Below are 20,880 nucleotides of genomic sequence, written 5' to 3'. Positions count from 1 at the left end.
TGATTGTCTCCACAGACAAAAGAAACTAGGAAACTAGAAAGAATTAATATTTTTTGTCATTGGGGGTTATCAGCCTCTTACCCCCATTTTGATTGCCCAAGAATTTTATGTCTTAATTATTCATTGTGTATATACCCCATAAAATGCGTATTACAGGTTATTTTATCTCCGCCTTTCGAAGCCTCTTGTACAAATTAGTTTGATCTCCCCCAAAATGCCACGATGGAAAAAATTAGGGTTCTCCGGTCGGAGAATAGTATCGAATATGGTCAAAAATAATCCGACGAGTGCGTAATTGAGTTTATATTTTATTAAGTAGTGACCATGAAGATGAGACAACTGGGTGGAGCTAGAGAATAAAGCACACCCCACAAAATGGCAATTAAAGTGCTCAGGCGCTACACATCTTGATATGATCTTTGATAAATAGAGCCTGGTCTTTCTGCAGAGTAACTTTCACTGAAACTAATTCAAGTACTTCTAAAAAAATAATAATGACTGATAAGGAAGTTGAGGTTTATGATAGTTTTCATTCCAGTGAGAGTTTTGTCGCAGACAATAGGCAAATAGATTACGTATCAGATGCCGTTGCAATCACAGAAGGAAAACCATGGTATAGAGTTCCTTACTTATTGAAACTAAACCTCTGTATTTTTCTAATAACATTGACATCAACAAACAATGGCTATGATGGCTCTATGTTGAACGGTTTACAGCTGTTGACCTCTTGGAACAAGAAAATGAGTAATCCCTCTGGTGCAGTTTTGGGAGCTTTAAGTAACGGTAACACCTTTGGAGTCTTGTTGAGTTTTGCAGTTGGATCTTACATGTCAGACAAGTTCGGAAGAAAACCATGTATCATAATAGGTCAGATTATATCTATTATTGGTGCTATATTACAAGGAGTTTCCACAGATTATGCTTTCTTTTTCGTGTCCAGACTAGTGATTGGTTTTGGATCGGGTTTTGCGACTGTGTCAAGCCCTACTTTGATTTCAGAAATTGCATACCCCAGCCATAGGGAGGTTGCCACTTCGTTTTATAACACTTGCTGGTATTTAGGAGCTATAGTTGCTGCTTGGGTAACTTATGGAACTAGAAACATTGTTTCTGATTATTCTTGGAGAATTCCTTCTTACCTTCAGGGTTTTTTTCCATTGGTTCAAGTTTTATTATTTTGGATAGTTCCAGAATCACCCCGTTATTATATCAGCAAAGGAAAATATGATGAAGCGGAGCAAGTTTTGAAAAAATGGCATATTGGTTATTCAAACGATGACAAGGCAGTTTCGTTTGTAAAGTTTGAAATGAACGAAATCAAAGCCGCCCTTGAATTAGAAAAGTTGAATTCGAGTTCTCGTTATGTTGACTTTGTCACCAACAAAAGATTTAGAAAAAGACTTTTCTTAATTTGCATGACAGCAGTAATGATGCAGTTATCAGGGAATGGTCTCGTTTCATATTACCTCAGTAAGGTCCTTGATTCTATTGGTATCACTGATCAATCAAAGAAGTTAGAAATAAATGGTTGTCTTATGATATATAATTTCGTTCTTTCAGCTACAGTTGCGGCTGTGGTTAATAGATTTAAGAGAAGAAAGATTTTCATTACATCGATCTCATTAATGTTGATATTTTACATCATTTGGACTGCATTATCAGCGATTAACCAACAGCGTAACTTCAAAGATAAGGGCCTAGCAAACGGAATCTTAGCTATGATATTCCTTTATTATTTTGCTTATGATATAGGTGCTAACGGTCTTCCATTTTTATATATCACGGAAATTCTTCCTTACAGTCACAGAACTAAAGGTATCAATATCTTTCAGGTTGCCCAAAATATCATTATAGTCTACAACGGTTTTGTAAATCCTATAGCCATGGATGCCATTGAGTGGAAATATTACATAGTTTACTGCTGTATTTTAGCAGCAGAGTTGGTGATATTTTACTTTGTCTTTGTCGAAACTTCCGGATGTACACTTGAAGAGGTCGCAAAGGTGTTTGGAGAGATTCCTGACGAAACTGCTCTCGTGACCATGACCAACAACAAGGAAAAACCACAAGTAACACATGTGGAAAATGTTTAAGGTTTGTAGAAGATAAGAGAGTTCATTGGGTGAAGGATTATGACAAATCAGTGTAATCCTTCGATAATTTTTGTCGCTTTCATAGCTATATAGTTATTAGTTAAAATAAAGCACGAGTAGCAACATTATGAAGAGAATTTGTCTTAATATATAAAACTTAGTCCAAAGAGTGTAGAGCCTTATCTGACTCTCAATACAACTTTATCATTAAAGTAATTGGTATTTGTTTCCTTTCTCTTTTCCTGCTTTCCTCGAAGAAAAAAGATAATCGATGGTGGTTGTAATCTCTGGCAAAGCCTTAATTCATTAAAAGCTTGATTATAGTTGATCATATTACAACTTTGTACTGGAAAATACCACGACAGTTCATCAAATTGATAGACTTAGAGTCTTCATATTTCTCCTGTATATAACAATACAAACATACTTCTGCATTACACCCCACACCACTAACATCTGTGAGGAGTATTAAAATATAGCCGTAACTCTTTTTCTTTTCAGCCCTCGTGATGAGGTCAGAAGCTTTACATAATTGGGTAAAATATGTCGTAAGAGTTGAGTAATTCACGAATTGGAATGTTAGTCTTCTCCTGTTTCGACTTTTTCATCCATTACATTAATTTGAATGAACAATCACTGCATTACCCCACGATTAAGTGAAAATTTCTGGGAAGCCCCAATTTTTGGAAAACCTCAGATCCTTTCCCAATTTGAACAAATGCTCCGCTCATAAAAAGAGCATCTTTCCCGTATGACATCTCGTACTAACTGAGTTCAAGTTTGATTGAAAATTCAAGATTGATTGGGACAAGAATTATTTTGATGTTGAGTAGAAAAGACATACCCCCAGAAGTGAATAACGAGAGTATTATTGTATTTGAGGCATTTTCCAAGTTACCTCATTCAAGGAAGCAACAGTTAAATAAACAGCAATTGAAGAATGGCAGCTTCTCCAGAAAAAGCGACTCAACTCTGTTGACACAAGGCAGTAAAATCAAATTGCTTCGGGCCTGTAATTTTTGTAGAAAGAGAAAAGTGAAATGCATCGTGACGCCAAAAGAGAGCAGCTGTGGTATGTGTATCATTAAAAACATGAAATGCAGTTTTGATCACAAGTTTGAAACATGCAAACGTAAATGTGAGAGAGCTGCAGTAGCGGATGGGAAATCCAGTTTCGAGAAGACTAAATTTATACAAAAATTGAAGTCAACCGACTTAATTCCCTCTCTTCATTCCACCGGTGAGCGATTAAATGTGTCAAAAGGGAATAAAAAATCAACCCTTCAGTTTCAATCAACAAAGCTAAACAATTTTTCTATCGAAGATGATCTGCGATCATTCGAGATAACAGATCGATTCTCGAATAATTTTCCTTTATTAAGTCTGACCAGTTCGGATATGGGAACGGACTTAACAACAATACTACAACTATATACTGAACTCATTGAACCATACACTCCATTCCTTCTGATCGATTGCTGGAAAGATGATGTATGCGAAGCCAATAGAAAATTTGCTTTCTATTGTATAAAGTTAGGGGCATCAATGGAATCAAAGGAGGCTTTTAAAGAGAGTAGTGTCAGCGAGTTTCTTCAAAGCTTGAATGAATATTTTGAAGAAGGAAGACAAGTCAGTTGGACAATACTCACATTATCATCTTTTTTTTTGTTACCCTTAAGGATTCGAGTGCCAAAAGACATAATAAAAAATAGTCTTCTTTATTTCAATGAATTATATCAAAAGCAAGGAGGAAAATTACCAATAAATTTAATCGTGGGAGCTTTCATGATAGATGCTTATTTTTCATTGTTTAGCAACTCCATGACCTTATATACTGACTCAAACATTTTGATTCATATCTGGTCTCATTTGAATGAAAAAAAAACCAATGATTTCTCCTTTTATTTCATATATGTGGGATACTATATATACAAGTTGCTCAAATTAATAAGTCAAAAAGAATTAAGTGAGAAAGATTTCAAAATGGAGTTGATTCAGCTTGAAAATAATATTCTTCTATGGCCAGTCAACTTGCCCCGTGAGTTTCTTGTGGTGGATAAAGCTTTTGCAGAGGAAAGAGCCCTCATACTTCACATAGTTCATAATAATTTATTAACATTATTTTATTCGCAAGCAATTTTCAGGTATGGCAAAATGCTATCAATCTCACCTACTCCTGGCTTGTACCTCTTTTTGTCAACGGTTTCTGGAAGCACTTTTCGTGTTGAGAGAGATCTCATAAAAAGATGGACGCTTGCTGCCGATAGCCAATTATATTTAGCGAATATTTTGCTACTGCTTCATGAGATCATGGAGTTTGAGTCAATAAGACTGTCTCTAACTCAATTTCATATAAACAATAATGTTCTTGATATTGATAAACAAGCAAATGTCAGTACAGAGGTTACAAAACTACTCTCATCCTATGATGTCCTGGACGAAGGCGAGGCCCATGGGGCTATCATTTTTTGGTTGTTCAGGGATGTCCGAAGCATGTCTTTACAAATCTGCCAAGCTGAGATGACTCCCAAAACTTAACAGCGAAATTAGAAAATTCTTAGAAGTCCATAAAATTTAAGAATATTCTGACACGATATATTCTTTAATTCAGTGAAAGCCAAATGAGACCTTGTTTACTACTTTTTGAGTGTTTAAAAGAATCTGCTTTTCGAACGCGATCTGATCCTACTTTCGCCACATCTGCTTTCTCAGAGAACAAATTAGCGAAGTAATACAGTTATTTTAAAAAGTTTATATAAATTTTCCTTTTGTTCCTTTCTCTTTATTTTTTATTAGATCTAAATTTATATATTAATGGTGAATGACTTGCATTATTAAAAAGAGCAGAAAAGTGCCACTATATTGATTCATGTTCAAGTGATATTATTGAAACAGACTTGAAAAGGAGCTGTATATTGAATATTTCTATTCATTCTTATTCACTGGAAACTTATATTTGCATACATGGACCCAAAAATGACAAAGATCTCATCTAAACAGCTTAGTCCACTTTTCTTTAGACTAAAAGACTCAAGTCACCGAAATGTCTTTTTAGCCGGTACCGCGAAGACAATACCCGCTGTAAGAATAACCATTGAAATAATTGATTTAATCAAAAGTGAGCTAATCATCATTATGTATGGAATTCCTTTGTCCAAGTCTTCCAAAAAACTGGTTGTTATTCCATGGCCATTCTTTTCTTCGGAAAACTTTCGTTTTGGTGTCGATTTAAAGTAAATAATTCACAAGGTACATAGAAAGAAACATTAAAAGTTTTCTTGCATTTACAACTACTATGAATTCCTATCTCGAAGTGTGATATCACATAGCATACAACGTGCCTAAGTCTGCCTACGAGATAGAGAATGCTCCTCTATTAAAAGCATGCACACATATCCAAGAGACATTGTCACGAAACTCCAACAAAAGGCGCCTTTGCAAGCCTCTCCATAAGAGCTTCTGATTGCGGCTCGCACTATTTCTGGAGCTTCATTAACATATTTTGCATCCTTGAGAGCTCTGGAAATAACTTTTTGCGCGAGCTCTGGGGAAACAAGTTTACGAACTTCTCTCGTTAGGTGATCTTTCAAAAGCTTTTGAAACACTGCACTCGCAACAGAGACACCAATTGTAGATCCAGTAGATCGAAATGTATACTGAATAGAAGTTGTGCACGCTTGATACGTTATTGGAACGGCGCTTATTAAGGACAAAAGAGTCACAGTTAACATGCAAGCATAGGCAGCGCCCGGTGGAAATAAAACTAGATATTGGGCTACTTCGCTTATATCGGGATTGATCATATAGATTTTGACCATACCAAATAGACCAAAGAGGCCGACAATTGCTGCGAAATAATAATATTTGCCAGTTTTTTTCATATAATAACCAACTCCTATTGATCCACAAGTTATTCCAAAGAAGTTGGCAATCAACCGGATACCACTCTGCCCAGCTGTAAAGTTTAAAACTGAGGAATAGTAAATCGGAATATAAAACAAATAGCTGAATATACTCATAGAATAAAACCAATTAGCCAACGAAGATGCCAAGACAGTCCTATCAGCCAATAGCCTCACAGGTATGACAGGTTCTGGAGAAATGTAAAGCTCTGTATAAGCAAACGCACTTAAAAGAATGATTGCAGCAATAACCAATCCGAAGAAAGTCAAGGACTTGAAAGGGAACGCAGTTCCAGCAAAAGCTGCACCGCTCATGATAGCAACTAGTGCCAGTACTAAAAAAATAGATCCTATGAAGTCAATTCGCTTTAATTTTTGACTGATCGTGCTAGTTTCTTCGCTTTCCCCTAATCTAACGTTCAAGTTGTGCCAAAATAAAAATCCCACCAATAGCGCAAATGGAATTTGCACGAAAAATACACTTCTCCAGCCAAAAAAGTCTGATATAACCCCACCAATAGCTCCTCCAGAAGCAGCTCCGATACCATAAAATATATTCGTCATACCTTGGAATAAACCTCTTTTTCGTAAAGGAATTATATCTGACATTGTAATAGTACCCAAAGTTGCTAATCCGCCTCCTCCAATTCCTGTAATGAATCTCCCAAGTGCAACATAGATAAACGAGCCCAGTGTACACACTAAACAGCCAAGAGCAAAGCATAAAGAACAGAAAACAAGAAGAATTTTTCTTCCAAAAATATCTGATAGTTTCCCAAATAGTGGTTGAAAAGCCAGACAAGACAACAAATACGCTGTCGCTATCCAAGAGACTTGAGGAACTGCATTCAAATCAGAAGCTATATCAATCAATAATGTTGTCACTACCGTGGTATCCAAAGATGATAAAAATGTAGAAGTGAATAAACTTAAGACGACAGGATACAATTGAGACCTCGGAAGACGATAATCTTCATCGGCAACTGATGCTCTTCGACTATTGCTAATAATTTTTCTTAATTCCTGGTCTCCATCAGCTATACTATCCACCGTATAACCTGCGATAGATGTAGAAGGATCCTCATAAGCTGATAGCAAAGGCTCAGATGAGTCGTTATCCATTTTCACTTCTTATTCTATTTCAGTCCTGTATCTTCAGTTTGAGTTCAAGGACTGTTGATAAAAGATGTTGATGCCTTTTTATAAAGGACGGTATATAAAAAAACTTATCTTGTGAGATACTTGATCCTATCAGATCTGATATGCGGCGCTGGCTCTTTGCTTGTCGGCGAGTGAACAGCTCTTAAATCGGCGTCAATCTGACACGCCGAAGATAAACTCCACTACTTGGCATAGGAAAGGTTAGAGATAAAAAATGATTCAGGGCTACATACCAAAATTTCAGAGGATTGATCATTGGTGACCGGCACTCAAGAGCCCGACCGCTTCTCTCCAAACTATCGGATTGCCTAATTTGAAAGTGCTGATGTAATCTTGGAACTTCACTAATTCGTTCCGCATCCAAGACTTAGGCTCTACATAGGATTCAGCTAGGTCGTCTAGAAATACCAATACTCAATTAGTACATCTAAATTTGAAATTTGCTTATCAAGAAGACGTATTGCAAAAATAATTTTTATCCCCAGTTCAAATTGAATGTCTAGGATAGTGTTACATGTGGGAATTTCTGAGACTCATTGAATTTCTACTGATTAATGCCGAGCGATGTATCTTTTTCATCGCTAATGCTTAGATATGTGAATTGGCTGTTTTACACTAATTTCAATTGTTCATGTAAACTTTTAAATGATTGATTTTGCTGTCAGATTCAAATGTACACCAAGGATCCTTCATTTGGCTACTACTCTGCTCCCTTGTACGTCAAAGCTCAAAGTCTTACATGACTCAGCACTTGATTAACATGGTCATTTACGACTTCGATGCATCCTCAAGGGTTGGTTTTACGAGATGACTAAAGAAGGTAATAAGCGATTTAATTGAGATTAGATAAGGGAGATTTAAAATAAAGGACTTGCAAAAGTACTTTGAAAAAATTTTTTTTCAAAAGAAAAAATTAAAACGAAACGGCCCGTGGCCGAATTGGCGCGGCGGTTTACTTATATTTTGATAAGTTCATCTCATCACAAAAGATATTTCATATGATATGGTATTTAAACTTAGCAATGAAGGCTCGAAGCTCACCATTGAGGATGCCAGGTATTGCTTAAAAGACCATAATGGGATCTCAACCGACAGATTACACGAATAACAAAACTTCAATTGATGATAACAATATGGTATCAACACCAGCAGCACAACCACCAGATGAATCAAGAACCTCCGACGAGGAATTGAAAAATAAATCAAAAGATGAAAACGTAATAGAGCCAGTAGTCTCTTTTACTAAAGAGAACATTGGGTCTTCAAACGTGATAACCAGTTTCACCTCAGCGACAGGAAATACTGTTGAAATAACTGGTGATGTGGACGAAGCTATGATGGTGGCGTTGGATAATAATGATCTCGTTCTTGATAAAGCTACAGACAGAAGAATTTTGAGAAAAATTGACTTATATTTACTTCCACTTATATGCTTTCTATACGCTTGTCAATTTATGGATAAAACGACTAATTCTTATGCCGCTGTCATGGGATTGAAGGAGGATTTCAATATGGTAGGCGATATGTATTCATGGTGTGGAACTGCTTTCTACCTTGGGTATTTGGCATTTGAATTTCCAGCAAATGCAATTCTACAAAGGTTCCCGCTTGCGAAAGCAACCTCTATTTTTATTATAATATGGGGTGTGATTTTGTGTTTACATGCAACCCCTAGTACCTATGCTGGATTCATCACTTTGAGAACTTTATTGGGTATATTTGAGTCTTCAGTGACACCTGCAATGGTGATATTTACCGGTCAATGGTATAAAGCTGAGGAGCATTTTTTGCGTACTGCTCTTTGGTTCTCCTGTAACGGTATTGGGATAATTATGGGCGGTGCGATTGCATATGGCGTTGCATCTCATGATGAGCACTATTCCATAACGGCATGGAAAGTATTATTCATAGTAACTGGTCTCATGACCATCGTTGTCGGCATCCTATTTTTAATTCATGTGCCTGATATTCCTTCCAAAGCATGGTTTTTAAGCAAAGAGGAAAAAGTGCTAGTTGCCGAAAGAATAAGGAGCAATCAGCAAGGATTTGGTAACAAGCACTTCAAAAAGTATCAATTTATGGAGGCGATGCGCGATGTCAATACATGGCTATATTTTCTTTTTGGAATTGCGTCTAACATACCAAATGGTGCATTGACGAACTTTGGTAGCATCCTTTTGAATTCAGATTTCGGTTTTGACGCCAAGAAGTCTTTGATAATGAATATGCCATGTGGAGCTGTAGAATTTGCCGGATGCGTATTATTTGCAGCCTCCAACAAATTCGTTCCTCATCGTATGGCTATATCGTTTACAGCCATGGTGATATCTTTGGCAGCATCGTGTATGCTAGCATTCGCAGACCAGTCTAAAAGCGCAAGACTCGCCGGATACTATTTAATGTATGTCTATCCTGTCACTACTATCTGTGCCTTATCATGCTTTGCATCCAATACTGCTGGTCACACCAAAAAGATCACAACTAATGCCGTATTTCTAATTGGCTACTGTGTGGGTAATATTGTTGGTCCTCAGACCTTCATAGCTTCCCAAGCCCCATCATATACTGGTGGCAAGATAAGTTTTGTGGTTTGCGACTGCATAACATTGTTACTTATTGCAGCTATTTATTTCAGTTACTGGCTCTCTAATAAGAAGAAAGATATATACCTTAGTGAAATGAAAGAAGATGCCCTTGAGAACCTTGAAAACTTCGAGTTTGCTGATATGACAGATAGGGAAAACCCTCACTTCAGATATCGTCTCTGACCTTACGTTATCAACATGTTGCGTCCCTATGAAATGCCCTTTTTTTTTTATATTGTATAGTTTGTTTTAAAAGAAAATCATGTCTAATATTCATCTTTCGTATTCGTAAGTGTTAGTGACTTTTTTCACCATGTTCGTAATTTTTCCTTGTGGTAGTACAACAACTAAATAACCTCGAACATAAAATATAAACTTTCTTTTGATGATATATACGCAACTACTGGAATGACGTCACACATTAAGTTCCCATAACCCATTCAAACAAAACTTACTATTCTTGGATGCCATCGAATAAGTATCTAAATAATTCTTCAAGATTATCCTAAATTTGAATGAAAATCAAAGTTTAGGTAGATTGGAAAGATCTCTCCCAAGTTCTCATGTAGCACAATTGACGGTAGGTTACAAACAAATCCATGGAATTAGGTTCATGAGGACGAAAAATCACATTAAAAGTCTTTAATTTAATGGCGTACATACTGCATCCTATTTAAAAGTAGACTTGTTGTGACATGTCAGAAATGAAGGTGTCATAAAAAGGCCCAAAGTTATACTTCTCAATCAGTACTCTCTGTCAAACATATCTGCAAGTCGTATACATATTGTTATTCTATATTTAATACTTTAATGGTAGCCCATAATTACACTTTACAAAAATAATAACCTTAGTAGCTTAAGGGTATTCTTTATCCCAATTACGCGCTCTACTTGTTAAAATTTTTGAAAACTATATTATACTTCATTGAGTTGGAGGTCGGTTTAGACAAATTACCTATCAAACTGATATCTTTCGTTTTAAAGTCTTATCCTTATGTGTGTATCACATGATGGTAATCACATGTCGAATCTAAAATTTCAATTTTCGTTTATGTACTGCGATAGTCGCTATAAGAAAAGAAATTCTAAAGCTAGAGAATCCATGATATCTATAAAGTCAATGGATAATAACCAACCAAGAAGGAGAATAAGAACTCGCAAAGCTTGCGGTCCCTGTAGAGAAAAGAAGATAAGATGTGATGCTCTCAGACCATTCTGCAGTAACTGCTCATCACAAAATATAGTAAATTTATGTCATTATCAAAGGGATCCCTGGATGGATCAGCTTACGGAAGAAAGATTGGTTAAAGAAAATATATCAAAGAAAATTAAATACTTAAATGAACAGATAAAGATGTTGGAGCTCGAGCTTGACCCGAGTGACTCACTGGGTAAGCAAAATAGCAATAAGAAAATAGGAAATGGATTCGCACAAGAAGAAGAAGAAGAAGAAGATGATGATGATGATGATGATGTTGCTTTAAATCTAGAAAAAGGATTCAGTTTTTTTATTGTTAAGCACTCTAGATTGAGGTATTTTGGGCCAACATCACATGTGTTCTTCTTACTCAATGATGAGTATGCAAGAGTTATTTTCGAAAGATACCTCAATGACCAGGTACGAGCATTTGGCCTTAAGCGCAAATCCAATAATGAGCCATCTGATATTAATATTTCAGATGAAAGTGCAATCATGATATCAAATTCTTCGTTGTCTCGAAAACTTGTCTTACCTCCCCTCAAAGTAATTAGATTATTGATAAACAGGTTCTTTGCTGTTTGCTATCCTCTTTTTCCCCTTGTCGAAGAGCGTGCTTTTAAACGTGACTTATTGGAGATTTTGAAAGATGTTAGACTTAATCTTGATGAGCTTCCACAAAGAGATTCGAGCGCTATCGCAATGTTGTTAGTTATTTTAAGATTAGCGTATTCGACGTTGTCGCTTGAACTGTGTAATGATGGCATGGGTCTTGATTCTGAGCTTATTAAAGAAATAATTTTCAATTATGGCATCTCAAGTTCTTTTATTGAATATGCAGACGCCATAGTTTTGTCGATGAGGAATCTTCAGAGGATAAGTGCTCGTGAAATACAGGCCACTATGCTTTTACTTTGCTACAAGATGCATTCTCCTGATAACGATGATTGTGGCACTGAGGCGGGTCTGCTTTTAGGAATGGCGGTCCAGATGGCCAAATTATGTGGGTTGGATAGAATGACAGAATCATCGAAAGATCCGTTGATCATTAGTGATGAGTATGAGTTGAAAAAAATACTTTGGTCTTATTTGTTATATTACGATGCGTCGATTTCGTTTAGTTTGGGAGTACCCTTATCTGTTTCGGATGCATTTTCAACTGATTCTTCCGATAACATTTTTTTTACTTCTAGAAAGTCACACACTCTACTTTTGAATGATGAAGCTAGAGTAAGAGGAAGAGTGACGAAAATTTTGAGGAGAGCTGTCCAATTAACATCTAAATCGAGTCTCAAGCCTCTGAGATCCTCGTTGGAAAAAATATATATTGAGTTGCAAATGATAATTAATGAAGATTTGTTGCTTTTTGGTGACTCAAATATTTTCGATGTTTCAATCGCGGATAAAAATTATCATCGGAGATTGATAGGTCTTAAATTTAAGATAGACCTACATTTGAAATCATATGCGATTCTCTGCATTTTGTATTTAACATCAGATAGAGATAGGGAGAAATCATTACGGGACTCATATTTTCAATTTGCTTTGCAAGAATCTCTCATAATTTTACATCAGGGTGTTAAGTTTGTGAATAATTCTCTGGAGCAAACGGCTACTCGAGAAATCGTTGCGTCATATTTCGTGGATCCTTTGTTCAAAGTGATACCTTTTATTAGCTCCCTTATGTTGCAGGAATCCATAATTGAAGGTTGTCTTTTTGAATATTTGTCTCAGATTAAATCGAGGGAAGTTTCAAGGTTTTTAATGCAAGTAGGAATCGAACTAAATGGATCTGAGGATATCATTGACAAATTTAACGCCTTATTTGAAGATCTAAGTAAGAAGAGCAGCAAGCTTGTGGTCGACTTTTTATGTCGTCGTGGTGTTTCTTTAGTTTGGACTTGTAGGATTGTTTTAGATTACTTTGGAAAAAACTCTTCGGACCCATTATGCGAGTATGAGAATTCAACCGAATAATTGTCTACACAAGTACGTTCAATGTAAAGACATAGCTTGCTTTATTCGTTTCTGTTACAAGTTTTGTCTTTATTTACTGCATTATATAATGTTTATCTTAAAGGAAACGCTTGTTTTTACATCTTTAGTGATAGCTCACAATAAGCATATAGCTCATTCAAGCCTTGCTAAAAAAAAAAATTTGAAAAAAGAACATTAGAACATTCAAAATGCATTTTCATAATCAGTGAAAACAAATCTATATCTAACATCACCTTTGTCACATCTTTCCAAAGACTCGCCGCAAGCCTTTGCTGAGATGGGCACTTCTTCAATCCAAGGTTTGATACCTTTTTCAGCTGCAATTTCTAACATTTTGATTGCTTCCTTTTTACTTCCGATGTTGGATCCACATATATTAAGATTATTCAAAATCAACTGAAAAGGTGAGAAAGATAACATTTCAGACACAGGCGGGGCTCCTACTGTAGTGAATACCGCTCCAACCTTTAATACTTTGGTAAAGGAAGAATAATCAATGTCAGTGAAACTAGATGCACAATTTAAAAGCATATCAAATTTGTCACCATAATTTTCATACCATTCTTTATCCTCGTTAGTGGCCACAAAATATTTCGCTCCCATCTTCAAGCATTGTTCCTTTTTGGAGGAAGTGCGAGAGAATGCTGTAACTTCAGCACCTATAGCAGCGGCAAATTGAATTGCCATGTGCCCCAAGCCACCAATACCAATTATGCCAACATTTTTACCTTTGGCATCGAAGCCAACTCCTCTGACCAAAGGAGAAAATACTGTCAATCCCCCGCACATTAAGGGAGCTGCATGAACTGATTCCAAGTTCTCAGGAATATGAAATGTGAAACTTTCATCAGCTATTGTGTAATTTGCATAACCTCCCTGTGTCACGTAGTTGTCACTCTTCCAGTCTGAAGCATTGTACGTATGGATCAACTTGCGGCAATATTGTTCGTTGTCATTTTTGCATCTAACACAATTATGGCAAGAATTGCACGCCGCACCAATTCCTACTCTTTCTCCTATTTCAAATTCAGAGACTTGACTTCCGACACTGACAACTCTTCCGACAACCTCATGTCCCACAACTAGATCATCTCTTTGAAGCGGTGCCCAGTGCCCCTTCAATGTGTGAACGTCAGATCCACAGAGACCACAGCATTCTATCTTAACGCAAAGTTCTGTTGGAGTCATATCCTTTGCTTTATATTCAACAAGCTTAGGTTTATTCCAGTTTTCTGCCTTATCGACACCAAAACCTTTAAAAGTACTCGGATAATTTTCTTTAGTGATAGTCATTTTGCTGTAATATATTCTATAAGTTGCACCTTTTAAAAAGATGGAGCTGTCTCTTTAAATAGTCGGTCGACAAGCAATTCATTAAGAAAGTTAATAAGCAGATGCTACACAGAGCTCTATTTCAAAGGCCACGATTAGTATGCGCTCTGGGTTGCAAATCTATGAGGCGTAATTCCACGGAACACGACTGCATGTGTTGCAGAGTGGCTTTATTCCGAAGGCAATGATTAATATGCACTCCATGTTGCAAATCAATGAGGCTTAATTCCACGGAATACGACTGCATGTGTTGTAGAGCGGCTTTATTCCGAAGGCAACGATTAATATGTACTCTAGGTTGCAAAGTGAGGCTTAATTCCACGGCGAATAAAAAGTATTCCAATACGATTGAAACTTACCTACCAAAGAGGGCAGGATACTGTTATAACAGCGCACATTCAAAATCAGATTCTGCCTCTCAGATGTACGAAATTTTTATCTAGCAGACAAATTTGGCTGTCAATGGGGCCATGCATTGGCGGTCTTATTGTCACATATACTTCGTGGAAAGTGATCTTTGGGGTTTTAGCAGGACTTGGCTTCATTGACTTACTCAGAGCTTATTTTCTTTTACCCGAAACATCAAGGAACCTAAAATACGGATGCAGAATAGAAAACTGGTGAGTTGATTTGGATTCCATTCAACCCGTTTCGGGTTGTCTTTGCTATGAGATATAAACAACTAATTCTAGCTGGCATGATGAGTTCTATGCATTATAACATATATGTTTTGTTCCCATTAGATATGTCATTAATCCAAGGTTTGACTTAAAACACTAATATATGCTGCTTTGTTTTATTTACCTCTAGGTGTGGGATATGTGGGATACTTGATTGGATCTTTTTTTGGCAGTCGTTGGGCCGATAACATTGTTAGGAAGTATACGGAGGTAAGAAAAAAAAGTTCCCCAGGATAGACTAAGATCCTGACTTTTAGCATACGGGATGGGCCTACCTGGGTCGGTGCTTGTGTACAGATAGTCATTAAAGTTTGAAAAGGAGGTATGCCGCTACCAATTATTGTTTTGATATTAAAGGGAATTTCTAAAACAATGTGCTCTCCAAGTTTGAAAGCATACTGTATAGACAGCTTACCTGATTTGAAAAGGGACGCAATTGCTTCGAATTATATGATTGGATTCACAGCTGCTGTTATTGTTTCTGCTCCTATCTTGATTCGGATTCAAGCTTATGGTATTGAATGGGCATCTTCTATAACATCAATTTTCCTATGGGTCGGTTATGGCTGCTCGTTGATTCTAATATATTATGGAGCTGAAAAGACCTAGTGGCCAAAATGTTTTAACTGATGATAGAGCAAATAAAGTTTGATTTTACAGAAAGAAAAGTGCCCCCTCGAAAATACCCTTAGGCTGAACTTTCTGAGAAAAAGCGCCAACCCACGATATAATAATCAAGTATGATAAGTCAGATATCTACCTCAGTTGTTTCCGACGGACGAAATAACATAAAGTATTTAGAAAAGAGAATATTAATCTCAAAATTAAATTGAGCTTCATTGATATTAGAAAGTTGAACATTGCAAACGCTATAAATTTAGTACGTGTAATTTAGTTTAGGAGCGAATAGAATAAATGTAGTGTCTAGCTTCGAGAAATTTCACGTATAAAATGGCCTTCAAACACATGAGTGATGTGTTTATGATTTTCTGTCCCTATATACTTTATACTCTGAAAGTGCTTTCTCGAAGGAATGAAGTTTATACGGAAACAAAAACTTAAGCAATTGTAATACATTTGAAGCTTCTAAGAATGTGACCTGTTACAGAAATTACTTATCTAACTCATGATATCTTTCATTTTAAAGTCTTATCTTTATGTGTGAATCACATGATGGTAATCACATGTCGAATCTAAAATTTCAATTTATGTACTGCGATAGTCGTTATAAAAAAAACTTTAGAGTTAGATATTCTATGATATCTACAAAGACAATGGATGATAACGAGCCAAGAAGGAGAATAAGAGCTCGCAGAGCTTGCAGTCCCTGTAGAGAAAAGAAGATAGGATGTGATGCTCTCAGACCATTCTGCAGTAACTGCGCATCAAAAAATAGAGTAGATTTATGTCATTACCAAAGGGACCCCTTGATGGATCAACTCACGGAAGAAAGATTAGTTAAAGAAAATATATCAGAGAAAATTAAATACTTTAATGAAAAGATAAAGCTGTTGGAGCTTGAGCTTGACCGACATGACTCACTGAAAAATCAAAATGGCAATAAGAATATAGGAAATGAGTGTTTCAAACAAGAAGAAGGGAAAGATGATGTTTTTTTAAATTTAAAAAAAGGATTCAGTTTTTTTATTGTTAAGCACTCTAGATTGAGGTATTTTGGGCCAACATCACATGCGTTCTTTTACCTCAATGATGAATACGCCAGAAGTATTTGCGAAAGATACATAAATGACCAGGTACGAGCATTTGGCCTTAAGCGCAAATCCAATAATGAGTCGTCGGATGCTCATATACCAGAAGACAATGAAATAATGATTTTAAATTCTTCGATGCCCCGAAAGCTAGTTTTACCTCCCCTCAAAATAATCAGATTATTGATAAGTAGGTTCTTTGCTGTTTGCCACCCTTTCTTTCCCCTCGTAGAAGAGCATGCTTTCAAACACGACATAATAGAGATTTTGAAAGATTTTAAACTTAACCTTGATGAGCTTTCAGAGAGAAATTCGAGCACTGTCGCAATGTTGTTGATAATTTTACGGTTAGCGTTTTCAACTTTGTCGTTTAAAGTGTCTAATGATGACACCGAAATTGAGTATGTGCTCGCTAAGCAATTTATTTCCAGTTATAACATTGGAAGTTCTTATGTTGAATACGCAGGTGAAATTGTTTTGTCGATGAGGAACCTTCGAAGGATAAGTGCTCGTGAAATACAAGCTACGATGCTTTTACTTTGCTACAAGATGCACTCTCCTGATGACGATGAATCTAACACTGACATTGGACTGCTCTTAGGAATGGCGGTCCAGATGGCCAAATTATGTGGGTTGGATAGAATGACAGAGTCATCAGAAGATCCCTTGATCATTGGTGATGAGTATGAGTTAAAAAAGATTCTCTGGTCTCACTTACTATATTATGATGCGTTAATTTCGTTTAGTTTGGGGATACCTTTATCGGTTGCGAATGCATCTATTTTTTCAACTGATTCTTACGATGAAGTTATTTCTACTCCTAGAGAATCACATACTCTTCTTTTGAATGACGAAGCTCGATTAAGAAGAAGGGTGACCAAAGTAGCAAGGGAAGCAGTTCAACTAACGACTAATTCAAGTCTCAACCCTCTGAGAGCCTCGTTGGAAAAAATATTTTTTGAGTTGCAAATGATACTTAATGAAGATTTATCACTTTTTGGTGATTTGAATATTTCCGATGTCTCAGTTGGGGATAAGGGTTATTATAGATCTTTGATAGGTCTTAAATTCAAGATAGACCTACATTTGAAATCATATGCGATTCTCTGCATTTTGTATTTAACATCAGATAAAGATAGGGAGAAATCATTAAGGGACTCATATTTTCAATTTGCTTTGCAAGAAGCTCTCATTATTTTTCATCAGGGTAATAGCTTTGTGAAGAATTCCCTGGGGCAAACGGCTACTCGAGAAATTGTTGCGTCATATTTCGTGGACCCTTTGTTCAAAGTGATACCTTTTATTAGCTCCCTTATGTTGCAGGAATCCATACTTGAAGGTTGTTTCCATAAATACTTGTCCCAAATTAAGTCTCGCGAAGTTTCAAAATTTTTGAATGAATTAGGTATCGAACTAAACCATTCTGAGAACATCGTTGACAAATTCGTCGCCTTATTTGAAGATCTAAGTAGCGATAGTAGGAATCTTGTCGTCGAATTTTTATGTCGCCGTGGGGTTACTTTAGTTTGGATTTGTAGACTTATTTTGGATTATTTCAAAAGAAGATCTCCGAATTCAATATGCGAGGATGCGGATTTAACTGAACAAACTATACTTCGTGATCTCTTTTTATGAAGCACGTTTTCATCTTTCACTATAGTTTATCTTATAGAAAACGGTCTTGTGATGGCTCAGAAAGTCCATCCTCCTTTACCAAGAGAACCAGGGGAAAAGCAATAGGAAAATTCATAAAGCATTCTCATAGTCGGTGAAAACAAATCTAAATCTAGCATCACCTTTGTAAGAATTCTCCAAAAACTCTCCGCAACTTTGCAGAAGACAGGTACTTCTTCAATCCAAGGTTTGATGCCTTTTTCTGCTGCAATTTCTAACATTTTGATTGCTTTCTTTTTACTTCAGATGTTGGATCCACATATATTAAGATTATTCAAAATCAACTGAAAAGGTGAGAAAGATAACTTCGGACACAGGCGGAGCTGAAATTGTACTGAACGTATGTGATTTTATTCAAAATGTTTAATGGTTTTCCATGAAGAGCAAGAAATCATCTATGAGATTCTCGCTTTCGAGATCACTGAGCCAAGGATTTTCAAAAATCAAATTATTTTCGCTGCTACTTATTTCTGGGGGATAAAAAGTATTGTCTCCAAGAAAGTAGGGCAGGTGACCTGAAACATCATTCCCGAAAGCATGATGTGTACTTTGATCCACTAACTTCTTATTCTGACCACTGCTGTGATCAGTTAATGTCAGTATATGATTTTCATCATTATAGTTGCCAATACTTCCAAAATTATTCTTATTGATATCAGCATCGATACCTGGCTCAATTTCTATTAGCTGTTTTAATTCTTCCGCAAATCGTAATCTGATACATTTGCTAGCTTGGGAAAGTGCCCATAGGCACTCTTTTGCCATTGGAAACTGGGTTCTCTTATTATTTCCTAACATTATTTCAAAAGATGAAATTTCTGTTAAAAGTTCAATTGCCGAAAAATACAAATCTCTTGCATCCCGCACCAAGATGCCCCCATTTATCATTGCTAACCCAAAGCTTCCCACGCAGAATAATAATGATAGCACGTTGTACCATGGTGTTTTAAGAAGTGAATGCGACCTCATATGATTGAAAGTTTCAATGACTGTTTTCATAGCAGAGAGAAGACTCTCGCATCTCAAAGCACCATTTGAATGCTTTTCACCTACATAATTGAATAGATGTGGCCCATGAAGACAAAAACTAATTTCACAGTAATGAAGTATGACTTGTTCGCCATTGCTTGGTAAATTTTGCTTTGCTATTTTTTCAGATAACATATCCTCAAAATATCCTCTTTCATGGAGCCACTTTCTCATTTTCTCTACCCTCATTCGAATCTGAAATACTTCAAACTCGTCTAGATCTTTATTTTTTGTGGACTGGACCTCATGGGCCAATAATGCTAGCTTATACATAGCAAATGATGATATATCTGAGCACATTTCATCTTCGCTGTTAAAATAGTCGTTGGGAGCCTCTGTTGAAATTTCTTTAAGGTTCCAGAAACTGAATCGACCGACTTGAAGTGAAAAAATCTGATCGAAAGTATAAAGGCACCAAAAAGTTTGTCTCGCTTTTTTGTTAATGACAAGATCTAAATTTGCCACCATATTCTTTAAATGAAGACCCATATTACGAGCCATACAATTCGCTTGATCTAAAGAGCTCAAGAGAGACCTTTGACTATGTGAAATTCTTAAATACAAGCAGATAAGCAACCAGCCTTGTATTAATTCAAGAGACAGAAATTCGAAGCTCAATATTTTTACGACATTATAGGAGAAATTGAAACATTCGCAACCTAATGAAACCATGCTGAAATCGGGACCCTCTTCTTTCAGAAATTCCGTAAATCGAATTGAAATTGCATACACTAGATACAAAATTGAAGCGTACAAAGTTGTATTATTGTTGGATTTAAAAGAACATTCCCCGAGCATTTTCATAAAATCTAGATATCTTGAGGAAAAATATCTAAGAAAATCTTCCTGCAAGGTTCCAAACAATGGATTGATTTCTTTGAAAAAGTAATGTAGAAGTTCGTCGTGTCGTTTCGAAAAGTCATAGCCTGGTCTCTCGGGAAACTTGTTCTGTTGTAGATACTGGATCCCTGACATGTTCCAACCGTAATACTGTGTTCTAGGGATTCTTATTGGGCTCAGAATGTTTGAAGGTATCTGTTTTAAGTTTGATTCACAAAGAAGTCTCAATAACTTATTTTGACACAGTCCCTGTATACGCCATTGATCGTAAACGGCAAAATCGAAGCGTTTCAAGTCATTGAATCGCTTCTTTAATTTGCTTATCTCTTCATCCTTACTATCATTTGAAAAAAAGGGAACATTCGTTCCCTGATCTTCTTCTTCTTTCAGAAACCTTTGGTATTTCGTTTTTGAATTGTCATCTTTAAAAGCATTTTTGTCTATATCTTCAGAAGATACAAAAGTACATTTAAGGTTAAATTTATCACAGCGAGCACAAGGCTGATTACCGGTACATTTCACTTTCAACTTACGGCACCTCTTGCATGCAACGGGTGCCCTTCTTTTGATTTTGCCCATTTTAAATATCTAAGTTTTACTTATGCATATTTTTCAAAATGAGATTTCAATGGTTCATTACTTTTATGTAGCCGTTAATTAATTATTTCTTGAAGTCGGA

General features: G+C 36.3%; 11 protein-coding genes across 11 annotated transcripts; 7 read left to right on the top strand and 4 right to left on the bottom strand.

Moving 5' to 3' along the window:
- Positions 1–494: 494 nt before the first annotated feature.
- Positions 495–2,093, top strand: PRCAT00003471001 (uncharacterized protein; the record flags this gene model as incomplete). Its single annotated transcript, XM_062953403.1, has 1 exon — positions 495–2,093. One exon carries the CDS (start codon positions 495–497, stop codon positions 2,091–2,093), a length of 1,599 nt encoding a protein of 532 aa, XP_062810209.1.
- Positions 2,094–2,915: 822 nt separating this feature from the next.
- PRCAT00003470001 (Zn(II)2Cys6 transcription factor domain-containing protein) lies at positions 2,916–4,631 on the top strand (the record flags this gene model as incomplete). Its single annotated transcript, XM_062953402.1, has 1 exon — positions 2,916–4,631. The coding sequence occupies one exon, from the start codon at positions 2,916–2,918 to the stop codon at positions 4,629–4,631; it is 1,716 nt and encodes a 571-aa protein (XP_062810208.1).
- Positions 4,632–5,057: 426 nt separating this feature from the next.
- On the top strand, positions 5,058–5,330 carry PRCAT00003469001 (uncharacterized protein; the record flags this gene model as incomplete). Its single annotated transcript, XM_062953401.1, has 1 exon — positions 5,058–5,330. The coding sequence occupies one exon, from the start codon at positions 5,058–5,060 to the stop codon at positions 5,328–5,330; it is 273 nt and encodes a 90-aa protein (XP_062810207.1).
- Positions 5,331–5,434: 104 nt separating this feature from the next.
- Positions 5,435–7,117, bottom strand: PRCAT00003468001 (uncharacterized protein; the record flags this gene model as incomplete). Its single annotated transcript, XM_062953400.1, has 1 exon — positions 5,435–7,117. The coding sequence occupies one exon, from the start codon at positions 7,115–7,117 to the stop codon at positions 5,435–5,437; it is 1,683 nt and encodes a 560-aa protein (XP_062810206.1).
- A 1,115-nt stretch (positions 7,118–8,232) lies between these two features.
- On the top strand, positions 8,233–9,924 carry PRCAT00003467001 (allantoate permease family MFS transporter; the record flags this gene model as incomplete). The annotated part of the gene is made up of 1 exon (XM_062953398.1): positions 8,233–9,924. One exon carries the CDS (start codon positions 8,233–8,235, stop codon positions 9,922–9,924), a length of 1,692 nt encoding a protein of 563 aa, XP_062810205.1.
- Positions 9,925–10,735: 811 nt separating this feature from the next.
- Positions 10,736–12,916, top strand: PRCAT00003466001 (uncharacterized protein; the record flags this gene model as incomplete). Its single annotated transcript, XM_062953397.1, has 1 exon — positions 10,736–12,916. The coding sequence occupies one exon, from the start codon at positions 10,736–10,738 to the stop codon at positions 12,914–12,916; it is 2,181 nt and encodes a 726-aa protein (XP_062810204.1).
- Positions 12,917–13,120: 204 nt separating this feature from the next.
- Positions 13,121–14,230, bottom strand: PRCAT00003465001 (NAD(P)-dependent alcohol dehydrogenase; the record flags this gene model as incomplete). The annotated part of the gene is made up of 1 exon (XM_062953396.1): positions 13,121–14,230. The coding sequence occupies one exon, from the start codon at positions 14,228–14,230 to the stop codon at positions 13,121–13,123; it is 1,110 nt and encodes a 369-aa protein (XP_062810203.1).
- A 1,043-nt stretch (positions 14,231–15,273) lies between these two features.
- PRCAT00003463001 (uncharacterized protein) lies at positions 15,274–15,558 on the top strand (the record flags this gene model as incomplete). The annotated part of the gene is made up of 1 exon (XM_062953395.1): positions 15,274–15,558. The coding sequence occupies one exon, from the start codon at positions 15,274–15,276 to the stop codon at positions 15,556–15,558; it is 285 nt and encodes a 94-aa protein (XP_062810202.1).
- Positions 15,559–16,223: 665 nt separating this feature from the next.
- Positions 16,224–18,293, top strand: PRCAT00003462001 (uncharacterized protein; the record flags this gene model as incomplete). Its single annotated transcript, XM_062953394.1, has 1 exon — positions 16,224–18,293. The coding sequence occupies one exon, from the start codon at positions 16,224–16,226 to the stop codon at positions 18,291–18,293; it is 2,070 nt and encodes a 689-aa protein (XP_062810201.1).
- A 56-nt stretch (positions 18,294–18,349) lies between these two features.
- On the bottom strand, positions 18,350–18,553 carry PRCAT00003461001 (uncharacterized protein; the record flags this gene model as incomplete). Its single annotated transcript, XM_062953393.1, has 1 exon — positions 18,350–18,553. One exon carries the CDS (start codon positions 18,551–18,553, stop codon positions 18,350–18,352), a length of 204 nt encoding a protein of 67 aa, XP_062810200.1.
- Positions 18,554–18,695: 142 nt separating this feature from the next.
- On the bottom strand, positions 18,696–20,780 carry PRCAT00003460001 (uncharacterized protein; the record flags this gene model as incomplete). Its single annotated transcript, XM_062953392.1, has 1 exon — positions 18,696–20,780. One exon carries the CDS (start codon positions 20,778–20,780, stop codon positions 18,696–18,698), a length of 2,085 nt encoding a protein of 694 aa, XP_062810199.1.
- Positions 20,781–20,880: the final 100 nt, after the last annotated feature.

Source organism: Priceomyces carsonii (assembly GCF_900007245.1).
Source record: "Priceomyces carsonii strain CBS4050 genome assembly, scaffold: Debaryomyces_carsonii_scaffold_3, whole genome shotgun sequence".
Lineage (NCBI taxonomy): Eukaryota > Fungi > Ascomycota > Pichiomycetes > Serinales > Debaryomycetaceae > Priceomyces > Priceomyces carsonii.
The sequence above is the reverse complement of the archived record's forward strand: the minus strand, read 5'-3'. Positions and strand labels throughout refer to the sequence as shown.